Raw genomic sequence first — 24,855 nt, 5'->3', positions numbered from 1 at the left:
TTGAAAACATGGCTGACAAGAGTGTGCATGTGCCTCGTGAGACTGAAAAGATGGTAAGTTCAGGTGTTATTCAATACAAGTGAGGATATCAACTATACACGTGTGGTACAACGAATTAAAATAGTATTATGTTGTTTGCATTATAAACACAATAATAGATACCAGGGAGTGATTACAAGGCTGTAATTTCACCTCAGGGTTCATTCAAATTATAGGCTTTGCTCTCACAGTCTGACATCTGCATGCCTTGCCAGTGTGTGATTGCCTCAAAGAATCTAATTGCTTCTGGGTCTGTTCAAAACAGGGTAAACAGACCGGGTGTTTTGTTGAGAACACATTGCAATCCTAATTTTACATTGCAATGCGAAGGCTGGTGGATGCCACATATTGGGTTGTCCTATCTACAGCGTGAAATAATAGCTGTGTGTTTGTTTGGTGTTCTGCAGCTTACACTCTGCCTGCAAGTTGACAGATGAACCGATCTTCCAGTCTAGCCTGAGCGCTAGCAAAGGGCACAGCTTTCATTGGTGCTTGTGCTGAATCCTGCATTTTCATTGGTCCACCAACCCTTCTCCCAATTGGTCCAACTCAACTGGGACTGTGATTGGTGAACATTATTCGCGTATCCGTGTTTCCATTGGCAGCGACTGTAATATCTCCCGTACGATTGGTGGCTGGCACGACCCCTTGCCTTTGATTGGATGTTGGCGGCTGTGGGTGGGACCTGCTGTCAGCCGGCTGATCTCGGTCCCTTTAAATGTCCCTCAACTGAAAGCAGGAGAATGAGAGGGCGATTGCTGTAAGGACAATCTGAGGAGGAGGAGGAGGAGGAGGAGGGAGGCAGGGTGGATGGGGGGGATGGTGGTCTGAATATATCTAATGAGCAGCAGTTTCATCTGTGGGAGAGGGAGGAAAAAAAACACCATCACAAGGTACTGATAAAGACGAGAAGAACAAGCACTCCCAAACAAAGGAGCAAGTCAATGCTAGCATCAGAAGCTGCTGCAGGCACAACTAATTCCATCCTTGTCCTCTATCTGGGCTGCACTGTGGCCAGGTATCCCAGCACGAAGGTGAGGCAACTGTACAGCAATAGGAAGAAAACTGGTTTTGTTTTCTGCATCAAACAATAGAAACGCAAAAAGAGAACACGTGAGCTCTGAAACATATTTATTTGCTATGATTGTTTACCGAATAAGAAGGAATGAAATATAATCTACAATAGGAATATTGTGCGTTCTCTTAACATTAGAAGCTATAAACGTATATTATTGTATATCTGTAACAACGCTGCATGTGCCTATATTGTTACTTACATATGTATGCATATAGATACACAAGCAGTGAGGTGATTGCAATGAACAATGAAAGGGTGCTAAGCTAGAGGAATGGCAATAGCTTCATGCCCATGTATTGGATGCAGTGCAGAATGAGAGTGCCAGGCTAATGCTGGCATGAATGCAGCTGGCTAGTCAACAGGACAGGGGTTTCAGGCAATCCAGCTGATGCCTGTCTGCTCTCACCCAGTGCATTGTGCCACTGCGGTTTGTGGAGAATTCAGAGGCGTATGTCTTTTCTCTAAACACTTGCACAGTAACTTTAAAGCAGAATTTCTCTTTTTGTTTGTTTAACGTGTACAGAGTGCCACATAACCTCCAGAGCTGAAAAAAAATGTATAATTTTCCCCTTTCTCTAAACGCAGCGTTTCAAATACATCACAGGGACCAAGTGATGGGAGCGGGTTCAACTGGAAGGCTGTTTTTATTATCTGGAGAAAGATTGTTGTTATGGCTGTGACTCGGGGGAGTCCGAAAGACAGGTGTTGGATGCTTGTTTTGCGATCAGAAATATTGCGATTTTGCACAAACAAACCTGCAGTGTTAGAATTTTCTTTGCAACTGGTGCGTTTGCGATGTTTTGTATCAAGTAACCGTGTTTGTGTGGCTAGTGCAGTTGGTGTCTGCTGAAATAGTAATTAGGGTGGGTGAGAATTACAGGGAGTCTTTAGTCTCAGACACCCACTACAGTGCAGCAGTGGTCACTCATTCACTGCTGTCTGCGAAAGTTTGAAAATATATACAAAGCTGGTTTCCACCACCACTAGCTTTTTTAAAATTAAGGATACCTGACACTGGTATCCGACGTTATATTTTGTGCAAAGCCTAACAGAGAATCTCCCGAATAGTCCAGTTTAATTGCTGCTACATGTTGTCTTTGATGTGTCTGTTTTTGTTTGTTTTATTATCGACCTGCTCCTAGTCTCTGTGACCATTTTCAGCTAATCCTGTCTATTCGATCTCATTGCAATCTCGCTAGCTCAGACAAGTTAATGAATATTAAACAGCCTCAGTTCTAATCAGTGATCAGCAAGGGACTTGAACCTTCCAGATCTCTTTCATTTGCATAATGAGCAAAAAAAAGCCAGAGAAACCAGATGGGCAAAATTCCCCCTTTCAGGGTGAATTGTTATGGCTGGAGGAAGCAGATTCAGCAGTAACTTTGAAGAGAATTAAGAAATATTTGACGGGGTAACTGTGACAGGGCAGTGAGAGGGAACTGATTGGTTAGCTCTTCCCAACAGCTAGCACACCACGATGGGTCGAACAATCTGCGTTGCATCATTCTCTGTACAGTTCCCAGCTTAACTGCACCACGCAAAGATGTCCCAAATTGTATTATTTCGTTAGCCGGTGCATCAATATTGTTTAACTAAACGAGACGCCATAAATTGTCTGCTTTCATAAATTCCTTCATCCTGTGATGTCTCTAAAGCTGCCTTTGAATATGTTCTGCACATTGAATTTTGAACAGCAAAAGGCCATTTTGCCTCCACGCAATTTTAATGGGAATTTGCAGTGTCGGTGCAATCAGTAGGATTAATATTCAGGGCTGCAAGGCAGTCTGGAGTTGCCGCTTTATTTACCAGGAGACGTTTCAATATTCTTAAAAGGTGCTGGTTTAGGGCAGTGTGGGGCGTGCCGCATCTCGCAGTCTGGTCACGCAATCTTGGCGATGGTCAGAAACCGGAGGAGATGGAGATGTAAACAGTCAAACAAAGCAAGGAGAGTGACGGGGGCTACTGCTGGTAATGGAAAGGTAGAGAGAGAGAGAGAAAAAAAACAAGCTAGTGAAGACGGGTGGAATTAAAGGCAAGAAAAAAAAAAGTCGAGACAGCAAACAGTTTAAAAAGGCACGAATGGGAACAGATGAGGATAGATTGGGAGAATAGGAAGAGAAGGTACTGAAGAGAGAATAATGGACAGAGAAAGAGAACAGTCCTTTTTGTTTTCAGATTGGCAATTCCGAGGAAACCGTCTCTCTGTATCCATATACAACCTTTCACCCTGATTTAAAGAACACAAAGTCCAGTTAAAATCTAGACCTGCTCAGTGACTGCACGTACCCAGCATTGAAGATCTCTCTGTAAACTGACAAAATAAGAGATCATTTTTCTCACAACATCATCAGCCAGGGACCATGTCATTTCAGCTCCCTACAAGGCTTTCACCCTCTGTATTTGGTAAACAAACTTCACAGAAAGGCCACCAAAACAACACGATGGCTTAAACTCACAGCTCCACATTTTCCGCAATTATAATAAATTGTTATTACAGCAATGGTGAGTGGGCCTGGTCACTGTGAGGAAATAAAGATGCTTCCCCTTGCCATTGGCACTGCCCCTGGCAACTGGTTAATCTTCACACGGTTCGTTGGGGCATCCTAGCCGAACCCTTCTTTTCTCATTTGGATTGCAATCAGCTGCAAGCTAATTTCAATTAGCACCCTTAGCATGAGCCATGTGGCCACTGTGTGTTATTGAGTCTCAGACAAAACAGTGATCTTGGGGATTGAGTTTCAATCACTCAGACCCTGGGTTGACTATGAGTCAAGAGTGAATGTGCCCTTGCTGCCTTGGAACTGCACTGTGTACTGATCCCGTAGATCATGCCAAGGGAACAACATAGCACTGTGGGAGATGCTCTCTGTTGGATTAACATTAAGAGGTCCCATGGCTATATTCAAAGAGCAGGGATCTTTCCATGGTGTCATAGCCAATATTAATAATAGCACTAAAAACAGATCATTTTGTCTTTTGCTATTTGGTGGAATCATTCTGTGCACAGCTGAGTTGATGCATTTATCTAGACATGACTACAATTCAAAATTTGCCAAATGTTTATAAATACATTTGCAACCACCCCTCCCATTATGAAATAATGCATAATGTTATTGTAGTGATTAGAACCAGGTGGACCTTTTGACTATGAGATCCTTGATTGGGGTTAACCTGAGCTAATCAGGGAGCCCTGGCTAACAGGGGCCCAGAGATCCAGAGTCTTCTCACTTCAGGGGACTAACATGAGGATGGTGTGGACAGGCTGGCTGAGTGGGCAAATGCAATATAATGGGCGGCACGGTGGCTCAGTGATTAGCATTGCTTCCTCATGGCACCAGGGAGCCAGGTTCAATTCCAGCCTTGGGCAACTGTCTATGTGGAGTTTGCACATTCTCCCCGTGTCTGCGTGGGTTTCCTCCGGGTGCTCCGGTTTCCTCCCACAATCCAAAGATGAGCAGGTCAGATGAATTGGCCATGCTAAATTGCCCATAGTGTCAGGTGCATTAGTCGATGATAAATATAGGGTAGGGGAATGGGGTCTGGGTGGGTTATTCTTCAGATGGTCTGCGTGGACTTGTAGGGCTAAAGGGCCTGTATCCATACTGGAGGGAATCTAACCTAATCTATTCGACTCTGAGCTGGCTGGTCACTTGGTGATGGGATACCAGCCTCTGTGCAGTTATTTTAATTATTTAAATGAAAATTCTTTCCTTTACACATTTGAAGCATTTCAGGTTGCATGCAAAAAGAGTATAACGGTAATCATGGCTAAACCATGTCTTAGAAAATAAATTAGGGACAGTATTAGATTAGATTAGATTAGATTAGATTAGATTAGATTACTTACAGTGTGGAAACAGGCCCTTCGGCCCAACAAGTCCACACCGCCCCGCCGAAGCATACCCACCCATACCCCTACATCTACATCTACATCGACCCCTTACCTAACACTACGGGCAATTTAGCATGGCCAATTCACCTGACCTGCACATCTTTGGACTGTGGGAGGAAACCGGAGCACCCGGAGGAAACCCACGCAGACACGGGGAGAATCCAAGTAGGAAATGTATAAAATTGCCAATAAAATCAGCAAGTCTGAAATTTCCAAGCAACATGGAAACTGACTATAAAAGCTTCTGTAAATATGTGAAAAGGCACTTACTCAAAGGGTAGTGAACCTGTGCAAGCTTCCACCACAGAGGATGTGCAGGCCAAGTCACTGAATCTATTCAAGAAAGAGGTAATGGAAATAGCAGTGTTACAGAGAGAAAATCACCTAGTGCAGCCCAATGAATGACTGTCCTCACAGGGAGGCACAGTGATGAATAAGCAGCCCAGGAAGGATCATTGTTAGGTGTTTTAGATCGACAATTGCGGCTTTGAATGGAGTGATGGGAGTGTTGGTTTCAGATGTGTTGACAATGCTTTATTTGTTTTCACTGTAGAGGGTAAGATTGGAATTCAGAACTGGAGTTGACCACGATCCAGCTTGGATCTGATAACAGCCATGAATTCTTCACTGATGACCCGAGGAGCCAGTGATGTTCTGGAGGAACTCCAGCTGCTCACAGCTCAGAACCTGGAGAGGTTGGAGGTGAATAAATACTACGAGGTGATTAGAGAGCTGGGGAAAGGCACCTATGGCAAGGTTGACCTGGTTATCCATAAGGTCAGAGGTAAGTAGCAATTGCCACTACACACTTTCTCAATGAGTACTCAGACACTTGGGACTGCATTGAAACATTCTCTTCCTTTATGCTAATCCTGGCATCCAACATGGGCGAAGCAACCTATGCCACCCATTGCCTGTTATTGATGATCCCCGATAGCTCCCCACACTATCTAGCTACCTCTTTACATAAGAACTCTCATACCCCCATGTTTAAAATCCTTCTTGATCTCCATTTTGTTCTGTTTCTGAACCGTCCCCAAGCTCCAAGGGCCTCTGAGGGCAAAGTGATCTGACCTTCCAGACACTTCCCCCCAGTATTAGCCACATTGGTCATGCCACAGCTATCCCAGTACTGAGGTTTCCTCTCTACCTCCCTCGTGTCCTTAAAGAGAAAATACTTGGATTTGCAACACACCTTTCACAATATCCCAAAGCAACTAACAGCCAATGAAGCTTTTTGGAAATAGCATCATTGTTGTCCCTACAGGAAGCGCAGGAGCCAGTTTGCATGCACAATAACAAAGCGACAATGACCATAAAACTCTGTCTTTCTAACACCGGTTGAGGTTTGACCATTTAACTCTGATTCCACTTCTTATAAATAGTACTGAAATGTTTTACATCCACCTTGGGGGGCATGGTTTCATCTCTTAAGGAGAGGCCAACATCACTGAAACTACAGCCTCCCTCAATGCTGTAACAGACTAACAAACTACCTTGTGGTTTGGTAATCTCTGGAGTGTGGCTTGAACCCACAGACTTCCAGGTAAGAGTGCTCCCAACTGAGCCACATTGACATTTATGACCCATTTCAGATCCCACCTCCTTGACCAAGCTTTGGTCACCTCTCCTATTCTCTCCTTCATTGGCTTGGTCTCCATTTCTGTCTGATTATGTTTTTGTGAATCGCCTTGGGAGCCATTTATTGCATTACAATGGAATATAAATATAAGATGTTATTGTTATCAGTTGTAATACAAAGCTTCTTCCACAAAATCCTGACTAATGTTTGACTTTACTTCATATCCAATTAAATAATGGCATACTTCAAGCTAGGCATAACAGTCTATTGCAAAACAGAAGCCTCTCTGTGTTGCCCTGGCAACATGCAATGTAAAAGCCTAAAGCTGAGAAACAAGCCTTACTACTGGAGCGACGTTCACATTATCCTTGTGGCTGCTTTTGATTCAGATTGTTGAGTTCATGGAGAGCAGCACTCAGCGCTGACTCATTTGTGTTGCTAACATTAGCTACATTTACTTCAGTGGCCACCAGAGAACTTTTTCATAGTTTGTGGGGAGCACTGGCAAGTTCAGCATTTATTACCCTAATAGTCATTGAAGTCCAACTTGAGTGGCTTGTATTACAGGACAGTCAAGCACAAATCACATGACGGTACATCTGAAGTCAAGCATAGGCCAGACTGGATAAGGACAGCAAATTTCCTTCCCAATAGACAATAGACAATGGATGCAGGAGTAGGCCATTCAGCCCTTCGAGCCTGCACCGCCATTCAATATGATCATGGCTGATCATTCCTAATCAGTATCCTGTTCCAGCCTTATCTCCATACCCCTTGACTCCACTATCTTTAAGAGCTCTATCCAATTCTTTCTTAAATGAATCCAGAGACTGGGCCTCCACTGCCCTCTGGGGCAGAGCATTCCACACAGCCACCACTCTCTGGGTGAAGTAGTTTCTCCTCATCTCTGTCCTAAATGGTCTACCCCGTATTTTTAAGTTGTGTTCTCTGGTTCGGCACTCCCCCATCAACGGAAATATGTTCCCTCCTGCCAGAGTGTCCAGTCCTTTCATAATCCTATACGTTTCAATCAGATCCCCTCTCAGTCTTCTAAACTCAAGGGTATACAAGCCCAGTTGGTTCAGTCTTTCCGTGTAAGGCAATCCTGCCATTCCAGGAATTGACCTCGTGAACCTATGCTGCACTCCCTCAATAGCCAGAATGTCTTTCCTTAAATTTGGAGACCAGAACTGTACACAGTACTCCAGGTGTGGTCTCACCAGGGCCCTATTCCCGAAAGAATATTAATGGTACAAATAGGTTTTTACAACAATTTGCTAGTTTCATGATCACCACTGTCTCTTCCAGGTTAATTTAGTTAACTGAATTTAAATTGCACAGTTGCAGTGGTGTCATTCAGACTCGTGTTTCTAGATCATTAATCTAGACATCTGGGTCACGATAACAGTAACATGACCAATATGTGATCATACACCTATAGAGAGGAGATCTTCATTGGTTACTGTTTCACTGGGAGCCAATTCCTTGAGGTGACTAGACTGCATTTTAACTACACCATCCACACTCTATCAATAAGTTACACCTGACTAGTTTGCATCAGAACTTCTGATTGAGAGGTGTTTATATATAAAAGGAAATTGCTGAACCTACAAAGCAGCACCGTTGCTGTTTGAAAAAAAAAACTTTGTTTGCCTTCAGGAAGCCCGAAAATGCTTTACAGTCAATAAAGTACTTTTGAAGTGTAGTTATTATCGGGAAAATGACAATCAATTTGCACACAAGTCACTGCCACTGGGAAAAAAAGTCCTGCAATTCCCTTTCTAACAGTACTGCAGGTGTCCCTATATTCCAAGGACTATAGCAGTTCAAAACAACAGATCGCTTCCATCCTCTCAAGGACAATTATGAACAATAAATGCTGCTTAGGCAGGAATTCCCACAGCATTTAAAGAATAAGTCAAAAGAACGGATAATGTCTTAGTGATGTTGATTTAGAGATTAATTTGGCCAGAACTCACTGCTCTTAAATGCATATCCTTTAGATCCACTCAAGAGGGTTGGCTGAGGAGGGACAGGGACAATGTTGCTCTCTTCAGTACTGCCTTGGCATCTCAGTCCACAGCTCATCCTCAAGTCATTGGAATAGGACTTGAACCCAAAAACTCTTGACTCAGCAGTAAATGTGCTGTTAGCTGAGCCAAGGCCGTACCTACTGAGAGAGAACGCTGGTCCCTATGAGATGTTGAAACAGAGACATTACCTATTGAAGGAGCAAATTACTGCAGATGCTGGAGATGACAATGGGTCAGGTAGCATCCACGGAGAGAAAGCAAGCTAGCGTTTTGAGTCTAGATGAATCTTCATTGGCCATTGAAACTGTGGCACAGATTGTCATCCAGCACTGGTCAAGATTCTGGGTTCCAGTTGGCTCAGATATTTGTAGGTTGAAATACCACTACACCACAATTTCTGATGAAGCACCTTCTCTGCACACTGACAGTTCAAAGTAAATCTTAAAAATCTCTTAATACAAAATGAAAATCAGAGCATTCTTACATTCTGGACACCAACTATTCCTCTATCAATCTAATGAAATCTCAGAACGATTGACTGATGTTTATGGAATCTTGCTTTGTGCAGGTGGCTGCCATATTGGTTAATACATCACTGCACTTCAAAGTAGGTTGTTGTTTGAAGCACCCTTGGTATGGCGTGGGGTGCTATCTGGTTTACTTATTTAGAGCAGTGTACTTTCTCTTCTGATGTTGGGTGTGACCTTGTCTGGGTGTGGTGGCGTAATTTTCAGTCCTTTCCGTAAGAAACACAAACTGAACATCAATGTGACAGCTGACGTGCTCAAACATAGCTGGTAGTTTTGGAATTAGAAGCCTGTCAAAAGGCCACGCCTTGGGTGGAGAGAGATTCAGCTATTCTGGGCAATTTGTTGTTCAGTAGGAATTTAATTAATTAGCATTCTATAAGGACCTGACAATGGAGCTATTGATTGTTTGGAAGTGCCTGCATGCATGGGTGTTTGTGCATGCCCAAGTTGTTGCCTTTTACTGGCATTTATAGTTCGCGTGTGCATGTATATGCAAGCTTTTGTTTCAGCTCAGAGTTGTCTTGACACTTAAAGCCAGTGGGGAATGCACATGGGGGGAGTCCTCTCTGTCCAATTTGGAAACAAAATAGCTTGCATTTATATTGCACCTTTTCTTGACCCCAAAACTAATGGAATGCTTTCTTGAACTGTAGTGGTGTTGGAAACTTGGCATTAATTGCACAGCAAGTCCCCACAAACAGGCCATGAAAATAACCAAATTTGTTTGAAGTGACACCAGGGAGACTGCTACTGCTCTTGTTTGTAAAAGGAGCAGGGGATCTTTTACATCCTTCCGAGAGGACAGTTGGGGCTTCAATTTAACATGCCCATCCAAAAAGCAGAGCTACCCCAACTCACTCAGCGCAACAGGGAAGTATCAACTTGGCTTTATGCTCAAGTCTTTATCATTGCAACTTGAATCCACAACCCTATGCTTCAGAGGTAATGATGTGCTCCAGCGTATTCCCTCACTGTTGGAACATCCTCCATTTGCTCAAATTCTTTGATCCTTGGGTGCAGTGAGCCAGTCATAAAAATGTGCAAAGTGCACACTGATACACATGTTCAAACAAAGCAATTTATCATGTACAGGATAGATTAATGTACTTACAATACTTCTGGATTAGCTATCTAGAGATCCCCACTAATGATATCTAGTCTAAAACATTGTTATATGTAACTAGCTTTGCTGAGCTGTCCAGCATATTGATATCTAATGATGCCCAGTGTTTTAAGATCAATCCTCACCACTGCTCGTCATATTTTATGAGGTCTCCAGTTGAGTTACTGTCCCTATCCCCTTTCCTGGTAGGGATGTGCAGCTCCTGCTCGATCTAGAGAATTAAAGAGTTTATTATCTGATAGCAACTAGGTATAAGTTACTTTAATATCAAGCACATTGTTACAGAGACTATGGGTCATCATCATCATCATTGGCAATTCCTTGGAGATGAGGATGACTCTCTTCCACTCTCAGGGTGAGTCCAGTCCGATACAGCTACCACAGGCTGTATTACACATGGGTCAGGAAGGCACGGGTGGGCCGTTGATATAGCAGCACACTCCTTCCACTGTTTTCACCCGGCATCTGCTTTTTCCCCTGATGACTAGTCTCGAGATGCTCAACGCCTTCCCGGAACGCAACTCCTCCATGTTGGACAGATTTGGGCCAGTGATTCCCAGCTGTTGGTCTTATTTATGCAAGATCCTGCGATGTTCTTCCCCCGAGGTTTTATAACATCATCATAACAGATGGCACCGATGGCTTCTGCAGTTTTAACTATTGCCAACCCTTACACCCTTTTACAACACCCAGTCTGCTTTTTGTAGCAATCTCTGTCTTATGAGAGCTTAACTGGTCCAGTCAATGTGAAATCAAATCCTACCAAACCAGTTTCAAAAGAAATTAAAAATGGCATCAAAGTTGGCTTTTACTAAGAATCTAATTGGTTAGCTAATGCCATTTCGGGAAGGAAGCCCACTATCCTTCTCCATCCATGCACTTTCAATCAAAGTGATTGATTCAGAACTACCCTCTGAAAGACCCAGCAAGACCATTCAGCCTTATTTTGAGGTTGGCTGATAATTCAGTTTGGAAAAAGTGAGGACTGCAGCTGCTGGAGATCAGAGTCGAAATGTGTGTTGCTGGAAACGCACAGCAGGTCAGGCAGCATCCAATAATTAAGTTTCACGAGTCATGTCCATTTTCTGACAACAAGCATTTGTAAAACATGAAGTGGCCAGCACCAGCAATCCGGAATAGTCAAGAAAAATCCAGCATGGCAATAAAGAGAAATCATTTTCATACAACAAAATCTGGAAAGGAGTCTGAAAGAGTGATGGACGTAAACTCAACAGAAACTTACAGGAGAGAATTGAAGGAAAAAATGCAATGTTGGAGGCAAGAGTGGGTGGAGTGGGACTGAATGGACAGCACTTTGAAAGAGTCTGCACATCCTTGATTGGCTTCTTATTGTGCAGTATGATTCTAAATTCTAATGGGCTAAAGCTCTGCAGCCTACAATAGGAGCTAGATTATAGTACTCCGTTAGCGTACAGTGCTGACAAAAGTTCATTTTCAGGCAAATCCCATTGTCAAACAAAGAGATTTTGATAGGGTGTCTTAATTTGAAAGTAAGATAACTAGAATGATTCAACAGTGAGAGTTCAATTTGCATCAAAAACTGAAGGGAGGACTTAGCATCAGTGAGTCTATAAATGAATGAGGAGGCATGGAATGAATAAGTCAACACCAACCACTTTTCTCAGTGTAAATCCCGTGTTGTTCCTTTCAGTTCACGCCAAGACTATGTCATCTGTGGAGAGAGAAACGGTTGATGTCTCAAGTCTGAAATGACTGCTTCAGGATTCCCGACTAAGCCTGCGTTTTCTGTTTCTATTCCTGAAGTATTTGGTTGCCAACTCTGGTTGCGATGCATTCCTGGAGATTACATCACTTGCCTTCTCACTAATCCACCCAGTGGCTTTTCTGTCATCTTTAATAGTGTTAGAATCAATTACAAAATAGGTGTTCAATGAAAATTGAGAAAGCCACATACTCTTCTGGAGTTTTATGGTGATCTTTTTATTGAGGTTGTCATGGAGATTGATCATTGATTCCTGGAAGCTTGGACACCAAATACCAGCTTTAATAACAGTCCTGAAACTATAAAGCAATTTTGGTAACCTTCTTCAGATTCCTAGAATCCTTACAGTGTGGAAACAGGCCCTTCAGCCCAACAACTCCACACTGACCCTACAAAGAGTAGCCCACCCCAATATCCAATATTTACCCCTGATTAATGCACCTAACACATCCCTGAACATTATGGGCAGTTTAGCATGGCCACTTCACCTAACCTGTGAGGAAACCCACACAGACACGGGAAAATGTGCAAACTCCACACAGCCCGACATTAGAATCGAACCCAGGCCCCTAGTAATGTGAGGTAGCAGTGCTAACCACTGAGCCACCGTACCACTCCAACAAGCTATCTGCACAAGTGGCAGTGGTGGCATTAAATACTTGAATCCATCCAGTGAAGTAGTGGATGTCTTTGCATCTGATACTGTTCCAGGGTTACAGACTGTATCCAACCCTTTCAATTCAACACTGGATCGTTCAGACATTGCACTGGAACTGTGCAATCGCATCTTGTACCCAGCAAGGTCCTCTTGGATAGTGAGCTCCCTCAAATGGCAGTAAGAGGTACCACAGCTTTTCAGTGCCTAGCACTCCTTGATCCAATGATCTGTACTCCACACGTAGAGACCAATGCAAGTTGAGAGCACAGCTCAGGTCTCCCATCCAGTGAGACTTGTGCTTGAGAGAAAACTCGCATTGTTAGCCCAACCCATCCCATAATCAAATGTCTCTGTGGTCTCTCCAGCTATCTTTGTAACTTCACCCAGCTCTACAATAGTCTAAGACCTTTGACTTCCTGTAAATCTGGCCTCTGGCAGATCTTTACTTGCATTACCCCATTAGCAGCTGTATCTTTATTGTGCAGACTTTGAACTTTAGAATCCTCTCCTACCTCTACATAAGTCTCTCTTCCTTTAAGACACCATTAAAACTTCTCTCTCTGGCCAAGCTTCTGTTCATGTATCTCAATTTCTTTTTTGGTTTAATGTCAACATTTGTTTGATTATGTTTTTCTATACCCACATGGGTAGTTTTGGGTACATATTTCTTGTTATTTGTGGTGTGATTGCTAAGCCTATAAACAAATGATAGGCAGAGAAAATCAACTGGTCCATCAAGCCTACTGCACAGCCTATAAAGACTGTTGGCTCTGACAACATTAAGAGACATGTTGCAGAACCAGCTGTATCACTTGCAAGCTGTTGAGGTATGCTACAGTGCTGATATTAACCCCACAATATCAAAAAGAACCCAAGGATGCCCTTTCCACAAAGAGCAGGACAAATCCAACCCAGCCAATTAATGCCCCTCAGTGTACTCCCCATGCCTGGAGTCATTGACAGTGCTATCAAGCAGCACTGACTCAGCAATAACCTGCTCAGTGATGCCTAATTTGGGTTTGATATAGAACAGTACAGCACAATACGGGCCCTTCAGCCCACGATGTTGTGCTAACCATTAATCTTAATCTAAGATCAGCCTAACCTACGCACCCCCAAATTTACAGCTGTCTATGTGCTTGTCCAGCTGTTGCTTCAATGTCCCTAATATCTCTGACTCTACTACCACCATTGACAGTACACTCCAAGCAACCACCTCTCTCTGCATACAGAGCCTGCCTCTGACATCTCTCTAATACATTCGTCCAATCACCGTAAAATCATGACCCCTTGTGACAGCCATTTCTGCCCTGGGGAAAAGTCTCTGGCTATCTACTCTAGCTCTGCCTCTCATTACCTTGTACACCTCTGTCAAGTCACCTGTCTTCTTGCTTCTCTCCAGTGTGAAAAGCCCAAGCTCACTCAACCCCTCTTCATAAGACATATCCTCCAATCCAGGCAGCATCCTGGTAAATCTCCTCTGCACCCTCTCTAAAGCATTACATACTACCTATAATGAGGCGACCAGAACTGGATACAGTATTCCAAGTGTGGTCTAACCAGGGTTTTATAGAGCTGCAGTAAAACCTCAGGGTTCTTAAACTCAGACCCTCTGCTAATGAAAGCCAAAACACCATACACCTTCTTAACAATCCTATCCTATGGTGTGGCACGGTGGCTCAGTGGCTCAGTGGTTAGCACTGCTACCTCACAGCACCAGGGTCCCAGGTATGATTCCAGCCTCGGGCGACTGTCTGTGTGGAGTTTGCACATTCTCCCCGTGTCTGCATGGGTTTCCTCCGGGTGCTCTGGTTTCCTCCCACAGTTCAAAGATGTGTAGGTCAGGTGAATTGTCCATGCTAAATTGCCCATAGTGTTAGGTGCATTAGACCAGAGGGAAATTGGTCTGGGTGTGTTACTCTTCAGAGGTTCGGCGTGGACTGATTGGGCCAAAGGACCTGTTTCCACGCTGTAGGGAATCTAATCTAATCAACTTGGGTGGCATCTTTGAGGGATCCATGTATGTAGACCCCAAGATCCACTGTTCCTCCACACTGCCAAGTATCCTGTCTTTAACCCTGTATTCAGCATTCAAATTTGATGAATCACTTCACATTTATCCAGGTTGAACGCCATCTGCCACTTCTCAGCCCAGCTCTGCATCCTGTCAATGTCTTGTTGTACCCTGCAACAGCCCTCGACCCTATCTACAACACCACCAGCCTTTGTGTCATCGGCAAACTTATTAACTCACCCTTTCACTTCTTCATCCAAGCCATTTATGAAAACTACAATGAGCTGAGCAGAGGCCCAAGAACAGATCCCTGTGGGACACCATTGGTCACCGACCTCCAGGAGGAATACTTTTTATCCACTACCACTCACGGTCTTCTTGGGGACAGCCCATTCTGTATACAGACAACAAAATTTTCCTGTATCCCATACCTCCTAACTTTCTGAATGAGCCTACCATGGGGAACCTTATCAAATGCCTTGCTGTAATTCATACACACCACATCCACTGCTCAACCTTTGTCAATCTATCTCGTCACATCCTCAAAGAAGTCAATAAGGCTTGTGAGACATGAACTGCCCCTCACAAAGCCAGGACCTCTCAATATCTGACCTTATTATAGTCTTGGTGCAAACATGGACAAAAGAGTTGAATTCCAGAGGTGAGATGAGAGTGACTGCATTTGACATCAATGGCTTTTGACCGAATAAGGCATCAAGGAGACCCAAGTAAAGCTGGAATTATTGGGAATCAGGGAGAAATTGTCTGCTGGTTGGGGTTACATCTCTCTCAAAGGAAGATGGTCTTGGATGTTGGAGATTAACCATATCACCTCCTGGACATCTCTGCTAGAATTTCTCAGAATAATGTCCTGGGCCCAACTATTTTCAGTCGGTTCATCAGCGATCTTCCCTCCATCATAAAAGTCAAAAGTGGGGATCTTTGCTGATGATTGAACAAGGTTAGACACTGTTTGTGACTTGTCAAATACTGAAGCAGTCTGTGCAGTAAAATTCAGAGAACATTCAGACTTGGCTGGTAGTTGCCAATGAACATGTCCCCACAGTCAATGGACCCTCTCTGACAAGAGAAAATCTAACTCTGGTCCCTTGTCATTCAGCCTAAAAGCTCCACTCTCAACCTCTTGGGAGTTACAATTAACCAGAAACTGAATTGGGTCAGCCATGTAAGCACCATGGCTACAACAGTAGATCAGAAGCTGGGAACCTTTTTTGGAAACTAACTTTGCAAATCTCAAAGCCTGTTGACAAGGCCCAACTCAGGAGTGTGATGGAATGCTCTCCACTTTCCTTGATGAGCTCAGCTCCAATAATACTGTGGAAACTCAACAGCATCCAGGAGGGAGCAGCCCCACTTCACTTGCACCCTATTCACCACTTCAAATATTCACTCTCTGCATCACTGATGGACACTGCCTGCAGGTGTGATGTCTACAAGATCCACCAGAGTTCCTTTTTAACTAATTCTCAGCTAACGTATAGAAGGAGCAGATACACAAACACCGACAAGATCCCCTCTAAGCCACATACCATCTTGACTTGGAACCTTGTTCCATTCCTTCCCTTTAGTCAAAGTCAAGGAAGTCCCTTCTCAACAGCACTGTGGCTGTCCCAACATGCACGCATTGTAACTGTTCAGGAAGGCAGTTCACCACCGTGCTTTCCAGGGCAATTAGGGGTGGATAATAAATGCAGGCCCAGCCATTGAGGTTCAGAGAAATGAACACAAGAAATTGGCCCACTAACAGATACGCAGGAAGATAAATAGACTGGCTTCTCAACTGGCTCAGGCCTTAAGGTAGAGTATCTGAGCTGGTCAGTAATGTTCCAAAATTGACCCTTGATATGTACAAGTTGACTTCAGTTAAGTTGTTCAATAGTTGGCTTTGGAGTGCTTGAATTGTAGAGGGCGAACTGGAGTAGCTCTTTGTTACTATCTCCTGAGGACAGCACAGGACTGTGCCATTTACCTACTTTTGAATGCCCTTCTCAGGAATGTCACCTGAGGTCACCATAAGAGAGTATACGACTGAGCTCCCAGAGGGTGGATGACACCAGTGCTGTGGTGTGATTAGATTACCTCTTAATCAGAGTGCCAGCCCTCTGCTGTAGGAGACAGTAAGCCGTACTGGGCATAGAGGGATGGAGCTAATGGGGGGGGGGGGGGGTCTAATGATGGTGCAACTCTAAGAACACTGTTTTATCATGTTTACTTATTCCTCTTCCCCCCAACCCTTTAGGGGGTTTATTGTTTCTTTAGCATGCCACTTTGAGCGGGAAAGGAGAATATAATAGTGGATGTGAGAGTAGATAAGTGGTGAACATTATGACCAGTATTCAGCATTATGTGCCCTGCCCTAGTTTCTTGGGAAAGGTTCTGAAATATAAATGGAATGATGCTTGACACTGTCTCTGAGCGCCTGACTATCAGGTGGATCAAGCAGGTATAATCTGACTGTCACATTGGTTATTTGAATTAAACAGGAGGTAACAACTTGGCAAACTGAAACGAGAAAAGGGACTTGCATTTATAGAGTATTCAATACTCACATGCTTAGATTCCCATTTCCCACCCCTCCCTCCCATCTCCCCAGCAAATATTCCTCAAAATTTGTACAAAACCCACTTAACTTAAAACGGAAGGCCAAGGTTCCTCAGATTGAATAGCCATCAGTCAGTCAGTGAATAAAATAATTCATTTTATTTCCTTCTCACTTCAGGTACCAAAATGGCCTTGAAGTTCCTGAGGAAGAAGACCACCAAACTGAAGAGCTTCCTCAGAGAGTACAGCATCTCCCTGTATCTCTCAGCCTCACCTTTCATCATTGATATGTTTGGGATCGCTTTTGAAACAGATGAATATTATGTGTTCGCCCAGGAATACGCAACTGCGGGAGACCTGTTTGATATCATTCCTCCACAGGTACACAACATCTTAAACAGCAAAAAGATGTCAAATATTATTGTCCTTGACTCTATGCTCTCTAAGTTCCTCTTCTTCTGACCATTAGTTTTTTTTCCTTTGCTCAAGGTGCAATCAAATCAGGAACGAACTTTAGTTCCTGAGGATTGTCTTTAGAAAGGAGTTTTCTTTAGAATACAATAAAATGGACAGCCATTTCTTGAAAGCAGTTATCTTGTTCACTTAAGTTTGAAGATATGTTATGTTATCCTGCAGTCTTCAGTCATATATCCCTCTCATCCCTTATTCTGAAATCCTCTTACTCTTGAAATCAATCATTTATTGTCACGTGTATTCACTATAAAGAACAGGGAATTGTGTGTGCTGTCCTCATGCACACCACCATTCGAACTAACGGAAAATAAAATCAAAACTAAAGAAAGGTAACTTCTCCTTCTCACCTGCTACAGTCCCACTCTGGGCCAGACTAGCCCATACCATGTCACTGCTACAGTCCTACTCTGTGCCACACTAGCCCACACCGTGTCACTGCTACAGTCCCATACCAGCCCACACCGTGTCACTGCTACAGTCCCACACTAGCCCACACCGTGTCACTGCTACAGTCCCACACTAGCCCACACCGTGTCACTGCTACAGTCCCATACTGGGCCACACTAGCCCACACCATGTCACTGCTACAGTCCCACACCAGCCCACACTGTGTCACTGCTACAGTCCCCCTCTGGGCCACAATAGCCCACACGATATCACTACTACAGCCCCCCTTTGGGCCACACCAGCCCACACCATGCCGCTGTCTGGTTACCCTGCCAGGTTACACCAGCCCACGTCATCCTGCCGCCGGGGGCCCACTCCATGTGCAAACGAAGGTCCTGCTCCAGGCTTTAACAGCTGGCCGACTATGTAGCCACGCAGCCTCTGAAGACATCCTGTGGTCTTGAAAAGTGCTGTATAGTTGCAAGATTTCTCTTTCTGACAGGAACATGTGCAGCTCAGGTAATCCTTCTTCATCTTGAAGCCAAGAAGCCACATCCAACCTGCTATTCAGCTCGGAATGCCTGACATTGTCGCCAAACTCAGTCACCAAGTCCCAGAGTCCATCCTGTCAGCCTCTCAGCAGGCACTATGTCTCATGCAGCCTACCCAAAGGATGGCAGATTCACTGGCCTGTCCCTATTCCTGAACTACATGTCATCTGTCTCATTTTCCTTAAGTTTGCAGGCCTCCAGCCCATGATGATTGAGGCTTCGATTTTCCAATCTATTACCCTAACTTTTGGAGTGGATCATTTGAATTTTCTTAATTTGAGGTCCTCTTCCTTTATCCCTTGTTTGAAAATCCTCTGTTCTATCAATATGAAGGTTCAAGTTCGTCCTTCCCAAAAATAACCCAGTTTTCAGAAATTCCCATTCCACCATCTCTGCATTCAAGGACGTCAATCTCAATATCTTTTGGGTCAGGGGATTGAAGTTAGGATTGAAGTATTTCATCTTATTGTGTCTGAAGTTATATGTGGTTACCAAAGAGGTTAATATTGGAAACTTGTGTTTCTTGTTCTCTCTAAGGTTGGCCTTCCTGAACAGATTGCCAAGCGCTGTGTGCACCAAGTTGCCTTAGCACTGGACTATCTGCACAGCAGGAAGCTGGTACACCGCGATATCAAACCAGAGAACATCCTCATCTTTGATAAGGAGTGCCGCAAAGTTAAACTGTCTGACTTTGGGATGACTCGTCGGGCTGGCACTCCTGTCAAACGGGTGAGTGGCACCATCCCTTACACTGCCCCGGAGCTCTGTGATGCCTCCAAACATGAGGGCTTCTCAGTGGAATACAGCATCGATGTCTGGGCTTTTGGGGTCCTCCTCTTCTGCATGCTGACGGGAAACTTCCCCTGGGAGAAAGCCCTCCTGTCAGACTCTTTCTATGATGAGTTTGTGAGATGGCAGAAGCGTCGAGGTGCCAATGTGCCATCCCAATGGAGGCGATTCACTGACGACGCTCTCCGCATGTTCCGGAAACTGCTGCCTGTTGAACCGGAGAGGAGGTGCTCTGTCAAGGAGATCTTCAGATACCTGAGCTACCGATGGATGCTGGACACAGATTGTAGCAATAACATTGCTGATGTGAGCTCTTCCTCTGAAGAAGATCTGGTGGCCAGGATGAAGCAACAGAGCTTATCCCCTGTCTGCACCATTGCCAAGAGCGGTGTTTCCATGGAAACACCATCCTCACGCTTCTCCTCCATGACAACATCAAGCTCCCTCTCATCCAACAGCAGCTATGAGCGAGCAACAAGGGAGAGCAGCAACACCAGAATTCTGGTTGCCACGCCAATTGAAATCTGCGTTTAGATTACACAGTCTGTGTCCCAGGATGTGGATGGCTTGAACCGTGATAGGAAAGCACATGTTAAAGAGTAACACTTATTATGGAAGGAATGCTACTTCAGAAGTCAACACGATCCTCCAGCTGGGCTCAAACTCAGGCTTCCAATGGGGCTTTGTGTCAAACACAGCTCTTCAGAGCTTTCACCCTAAGCTGATTCTTATCCAGTTGTGACTGAGTTGCTTTGTGTCTTTGGGTCAGTCAAGCTGAGAGATGTCAAGAGAAGCCCTTGGCCCAACCCTAACACTTTTAAAGCAATATGCTCAATTTGTGTTGATTCCATGGGTGACAACAAGAGAGGTGGCAGAACAACTGTCCAAATCTCAAATGGACATGACTGCAGCAAGGATCTTTACCGCTTAGGCTCAGCTCCTATGCAATGATCCTTCTTTACATTCTGCAAGAGGCAAGGATGTTGCCCAGTGATCAAATCTGAGGCAGCTCCTACTGTTCAAGTGACTTTCTTCTTAAGGGCTGGTCAGTGTTCACCAGGAGGATGGCTCAGTCAGCACAAGTCTTCACTATTTACACTGACCTTTCACTAATGTGACTGTCACTTCCTGTAAGAGATCATGCTAGTCCATTCTTGGTTTTTTTAAAATAAAAATGTTAACACGAGCAATTTTCTCACTTCACAGTCTTCACCCTCCACCCTCCTTGGCACAGCCAGCATGTTAAGCTGCTAAATTTCCTAATATCTCATTTAATAAGACTGAATTTACAAGACCATGAGGTTAACATGTATTAAGCAAAAAAAGAATAACATTTTGAGGTAATTGCTCGAACTTAAGGAGGCAAGAGATCAATTAATTCAGTCGAACAATCTCGAGCAAAGGCTCTTGTGGCAAGTTAAATATAATTATTATGCTAATTTAATTAAGTGATGAGACTTGAAGGCATCTAAGCCACTTAAACCTCCCTAAATGTCTGTCTGTTTCCTTTGTTGCAGTGTAGTCCAGATGAGCCAAAGGGTCTGTTTCTGTGTTGTAGATTCTATGTTTCTCTCCTGCACCACTGCACACTTGAGAAGACCCATTACTGCATTTTCTGTCCTTCTGTGTTTCACTGTGATCCTGACAGTGATGCCTGAACAGGACTGGTACTGCAGTGTAGCTGCCTACCATGCCATTTATTGCTTTATCACTTACAGTACGGTGGGCTCATTTACAATTGGTCAGCCAGCTCACAGATCGATGAGGAGCTAATCTTGGAGACAGACAAAGCTTGAGGAGAACGAGGGAGAAAGAAAACTGGTGGGGTTTTTTTTTAGATTAGATTAGATTACTTACAGTGTGGAAACAGGCCCTTCGGCCCAACAAGTCCACACCGACCCGCCGAAGCGTAACCCACCCATACCCCTACCCCTACCCCTACATCTACCCCTTACCTAACACTACGGGCAATTTAGCATGGCCAATTCACCTGACCTGCACATCTTTGGACTGTGGGAGGAAACCGGAGCACCCGGAGGAAACCCACGCAGACACGGGGAGAACGTGCAAACTCCACACAGTCAGTCGCCTGAGGCGGGAATTGAACCCGGGTCTCAGGCGCTGTGAGACAGCAGTGCTAACCACTGTGCCACCCTGCCACCCACTGGTTGTAAGTAAAAGGGTCAGAGATGGAGACTGCAATGAAACCCATTCACCTCGTCCACACAATGTGCAAAATGTGTTGAGTTAGGCCTTTATGTGGTGAAAATCAAGGAGTGGGAGTCCCGTGGGGTGTGCCTTTTAAAATCCAGGCACTTGCAAATGTAATGCTATTCTCGTGACATTTTCCTGATTGGGTTTCTCATTTTCCTTTTTCTCTCTGACTAAATCAGATTTTGGTGCATGGACTTTGGATGAGGATCATTGAGCTCAAGACAGTTTTCAGTGATACCTGTAGTGAAGATGTTTTCATTCATTTTGAATTGGGAGTCAGGAAGCTCTGGCTTGATATATCACTGAAAGTATGCAAGAGCAGTGGATGGCATTTAGGTAATTTTACAGTGCAAGAATAAAGATGAGTTGTCTCTGATGTTAAGAGATTAGATGTTTAAAACACACAGCAAGAAGAACCTTGACTATATCAGATGACTGTGATTATGGACACTGGGGCAGTTTTTAACTTAACCTGTCTAGTGGGAAATTGTCAGGATTCCCTTAAGTCAAGTAAAATATATCAAGCAGGGAATATAAAGCAGATGGATGTGGCAATCCTACTAGCAGATTTGGTGAAAGTGACCGTGCACCGCTGTAATTAGGGCGACGTTCATTCTGTCATCCCATGGGCTGTTGACATGGTGCCCTTATGGATAGTCAGCATAGCCAGCCAGTATGTTCCTGTCACCCAGTTCTCTTGCCTTCTGCCAAGCGAGCTGACTGGCATCGAATGCTTTTGCAACAAAAGCCTTTCCAGTCAATTGGATCATTAAACGTTACCATTGGCTTTTGGGAAGAAACCCAGTTAACAATGCAAAAAAATAACAGAACATGAAAAGGTAATTGGGGCTAATTGTATCTCAGGACACTAGAGCAAGAATTAGTGAAGAAATAGACATGACTAAATCTATCGCAACTGTTTGACAGGGCATTTGGTCAACTTAGGCCAATAAACCTTCAGGCATGGTAACACATCACCATCCTTACCGTTGCGCAGCAGTTGTGTTTTTGAATCCTGTTGCCTGTCAATATCTCTCACCTTTTACCCTAGTGAACCCCCATCCTTTAAATAATATATATTTGAGTTTGTGTATCGAATAGATCACAATCCTATGTATCTTCACTGTGCTTACTAGAAGTGTTTCTAATGTTAATATGTGTGCAATATGTATGATACGGTACCACATTTAATGTATAATTTTACACTGGATTGTCATATCTATTTTTTTTATTGATCTGAAAAATGAAAACATAGGGCTATGAAACAGATGTCATAAAGAGAGCTTTACACTACCTGATGTGCTCTGCATTTGTATTTATCCTACAAAGACACTCAAGGTGTCACCCAGCTGTGAAGTGGAGCTGAAGATCAGACCAGTCCAGCAAGGTTTAGTCTACGTGACTGGAGAGAGTGGGACAACATTCCACTCTCTCTCTCTATCTCATTACTGCCAAATAACATTTGTGCTTACCCCATCGTCAAGACGGCAGCAGATTTGGTAACGTCAAGCACCAATGGACAGCTGCATAATCGTTAGCATGGAATTTGAAAGGAACAATTCTTAGAAAAAAACATTCACTGAAGACCGGTGGATGAACATTGCGAGAACATCTTGACAAAGACTATATTTGAACTGAGAATTGTAGTTGACCAATGCCATGCTTTATGCTAATAATTGGCAATCAAACTAGATAGTTAATGTCCATCAGCATTTAGAAATGCACTCAATTGCTTCTTGTAGACAACGCAACACTCCCATAGAGCAGCAAGGACCTCCCCCACGTAGACCCAGTCTCCAAGCTGTAGGCAGGGCCATTGGGCCACCAAACCTGTGTTTGAATTTCAGTGCAGTGGGTGTGTTTCTGTTCAAAACTCCTTGAAGTTTCGTTCCTCAGTGAATAGTATGTGGTTTTAACTGTCTGTGGTTTTGTGACAGCAATGCGTTCTTTTAGTACCTGGAGTTTTAGCTCTTAGCTAAAATGTTTCCCGAGCTCTTTGAGCCGTACGATCGATTCAATGGTTGCAATACAATTTGTCTTCCTGTAAGACTTTCTTTATAATTTGATTAAAATGACCTAAAAATAATTCCCCTAGTCGAGTCCCTTTGTTGAAGTGAGGGAACAGAGGTGCACACTCCACGACCAAGTCTGGAGAAAACACGGTACATGTATGGAGAGAGCAAAGAACGTGATACATGATTGGGGAAGGTTTGGTATATGTCATAAACTTGGTGAGTTCACAGTGCACATTACAGACCAAGAGCAAGCTCAACATGCTTACAGGTGGAAAGCACAAGATAGAGATAAGGAGAGGAAAAAGCAGATATTCAGAATAGGGAAATGGCACTTTATGTGACAGAAACAGGCACAGCATACAACCAAAAATGAACATATTGTGTACAACATTTATAGAATACAGAGACGGTGTGATACTGGTGGAAATGCAGGGAGAACAATACATTGTAGAAATTGGGAGAAAACCTAGTATATGACAGATTGCAAGACATCAACAGAAAAGGAGAAGGGGATATGTTGCTTGAAGGATCAATCTTCAAAGGGAATATTGAAGAATGACAATGGTACAATTCTGTGGTTAAAATATGGCATTGTAGGAGAATTACTCTGGTCTTTGTGTACCAACTTTGTAAGCTCAATCAAAAATAAAGTGCTTACAGTGGCTTAAAAATAACCATGGTCAACCCTTTAGTGTCTGTGGAGGCTGCATGCTGGGATAGATGCACACCCAGTCTATAATTCTTTAAAACGGGGTGAAAGGCATAATTATGATTTTCCACAACGTCTAAGAACAGAAGAAGGCTTAGCAACGTAGCACCATTAGAACAGTAAGAAGAGGAGAAGGCAATTCAGATCCTCAAGCCTATATTGCACCATTCAATTAGATCATGACTCTTCACAATTAGAAACATAGAAAAATAGGTGCAGGAGTAGGCCATTCGGCCCTTCAAGCTTGCATCACTGTTCAAAATGATCATGGCTGATCATGTAATCTCAGTAGCCCATTCCCACACTCCGTCATTGATCCCTTTAGCTGCCTTTGAATCTATCTAATGAACTGGCCCCAACAGCTTCCTGTGAGAGAGAATTCCACAGGTTCATAACCCTCTCTCCCTCATCTCAGTCTTAAATGGCTCACCCCTTATCCTTAGACTTTGACCCTTAGTTCT

At 43.8% G+C, this 24,855-nt stretch overlaps 1 protein-coding gene across 1 annotated transcript; it reads left to right on the top strand.

The window, feature by feature from the left end:
* The first annotated feature begins 841 nt into the window (after positions 1 to 841).
* On the top strand, positions 842 to 24,359 carry LOC140463832 (serine/threonine-protein kinase SBK1-like). Its single transcript, XM_072558210.1, has 4 exons — positions 842 to 1,073; positions 5,563 to 5,793; positions 17,434 to 17,636; positions 19,205 to 24,359. The coding sequence occupies exons 2-4, from the start codon at positions 5,625 to 5,627 to the stop codon at positions 19,988 to 19,990; spliced, it is 1,158 nt and encodes a 385-aa protein (XP_072414311.1). The 5' UTR covers positions 842 to 1,073; positions 5,563 to 5,624; the 3' UTR covers positions 19,991 to 24,359.
* The last annotated feature ends 496 nt before the right edge of the window (positions 24,360 to 24,855 follow it).

This window comes from Chiloscyllium punctatum, chromosome 39 (genome assembly GCF_047496795.1).
Source record: "Chiloscyllium punctatum isolate Juve2018m chromosome 39, sChiPun1.3, whole genome shotgun sequence".
Taxonomy (NCBI): Eukaryota; Metazoa; Chordata; class Chondrichthyes; order Orectolobiformes; family Hemiscylliidae; genus Chiloscyllium; species Chiloscyllium punctatum.
The sequence above is the reverse complement of the archived record's forward strand: the minus strand, read 5'-3'. Positions and strand labels throughout refer to the sequence as shown.

Coding starts and splice junctions, on each gene's coding strand:
- LOC140463832 (XM_072558210.1), top strand. CDS start 5,625: ATGAATTCTTCACTGATGACCCGAGGAGCCAGTGATGTTCTGGAGGAA. Junction 5,794..17,433: donor GGTTATCCATAAGGTCAGAG/GTAAGTAGCAAT, acceptor TTCTCACTTCAG/GTACCAAAATGGCCTTGAAG. Junction 17,637..19,204: donor TTGATATCATTCCTCCACAG/GTACACAACATC, acceptor GTTCTCTCTAAG/GTTGGCCTTCCTGAACAGAT.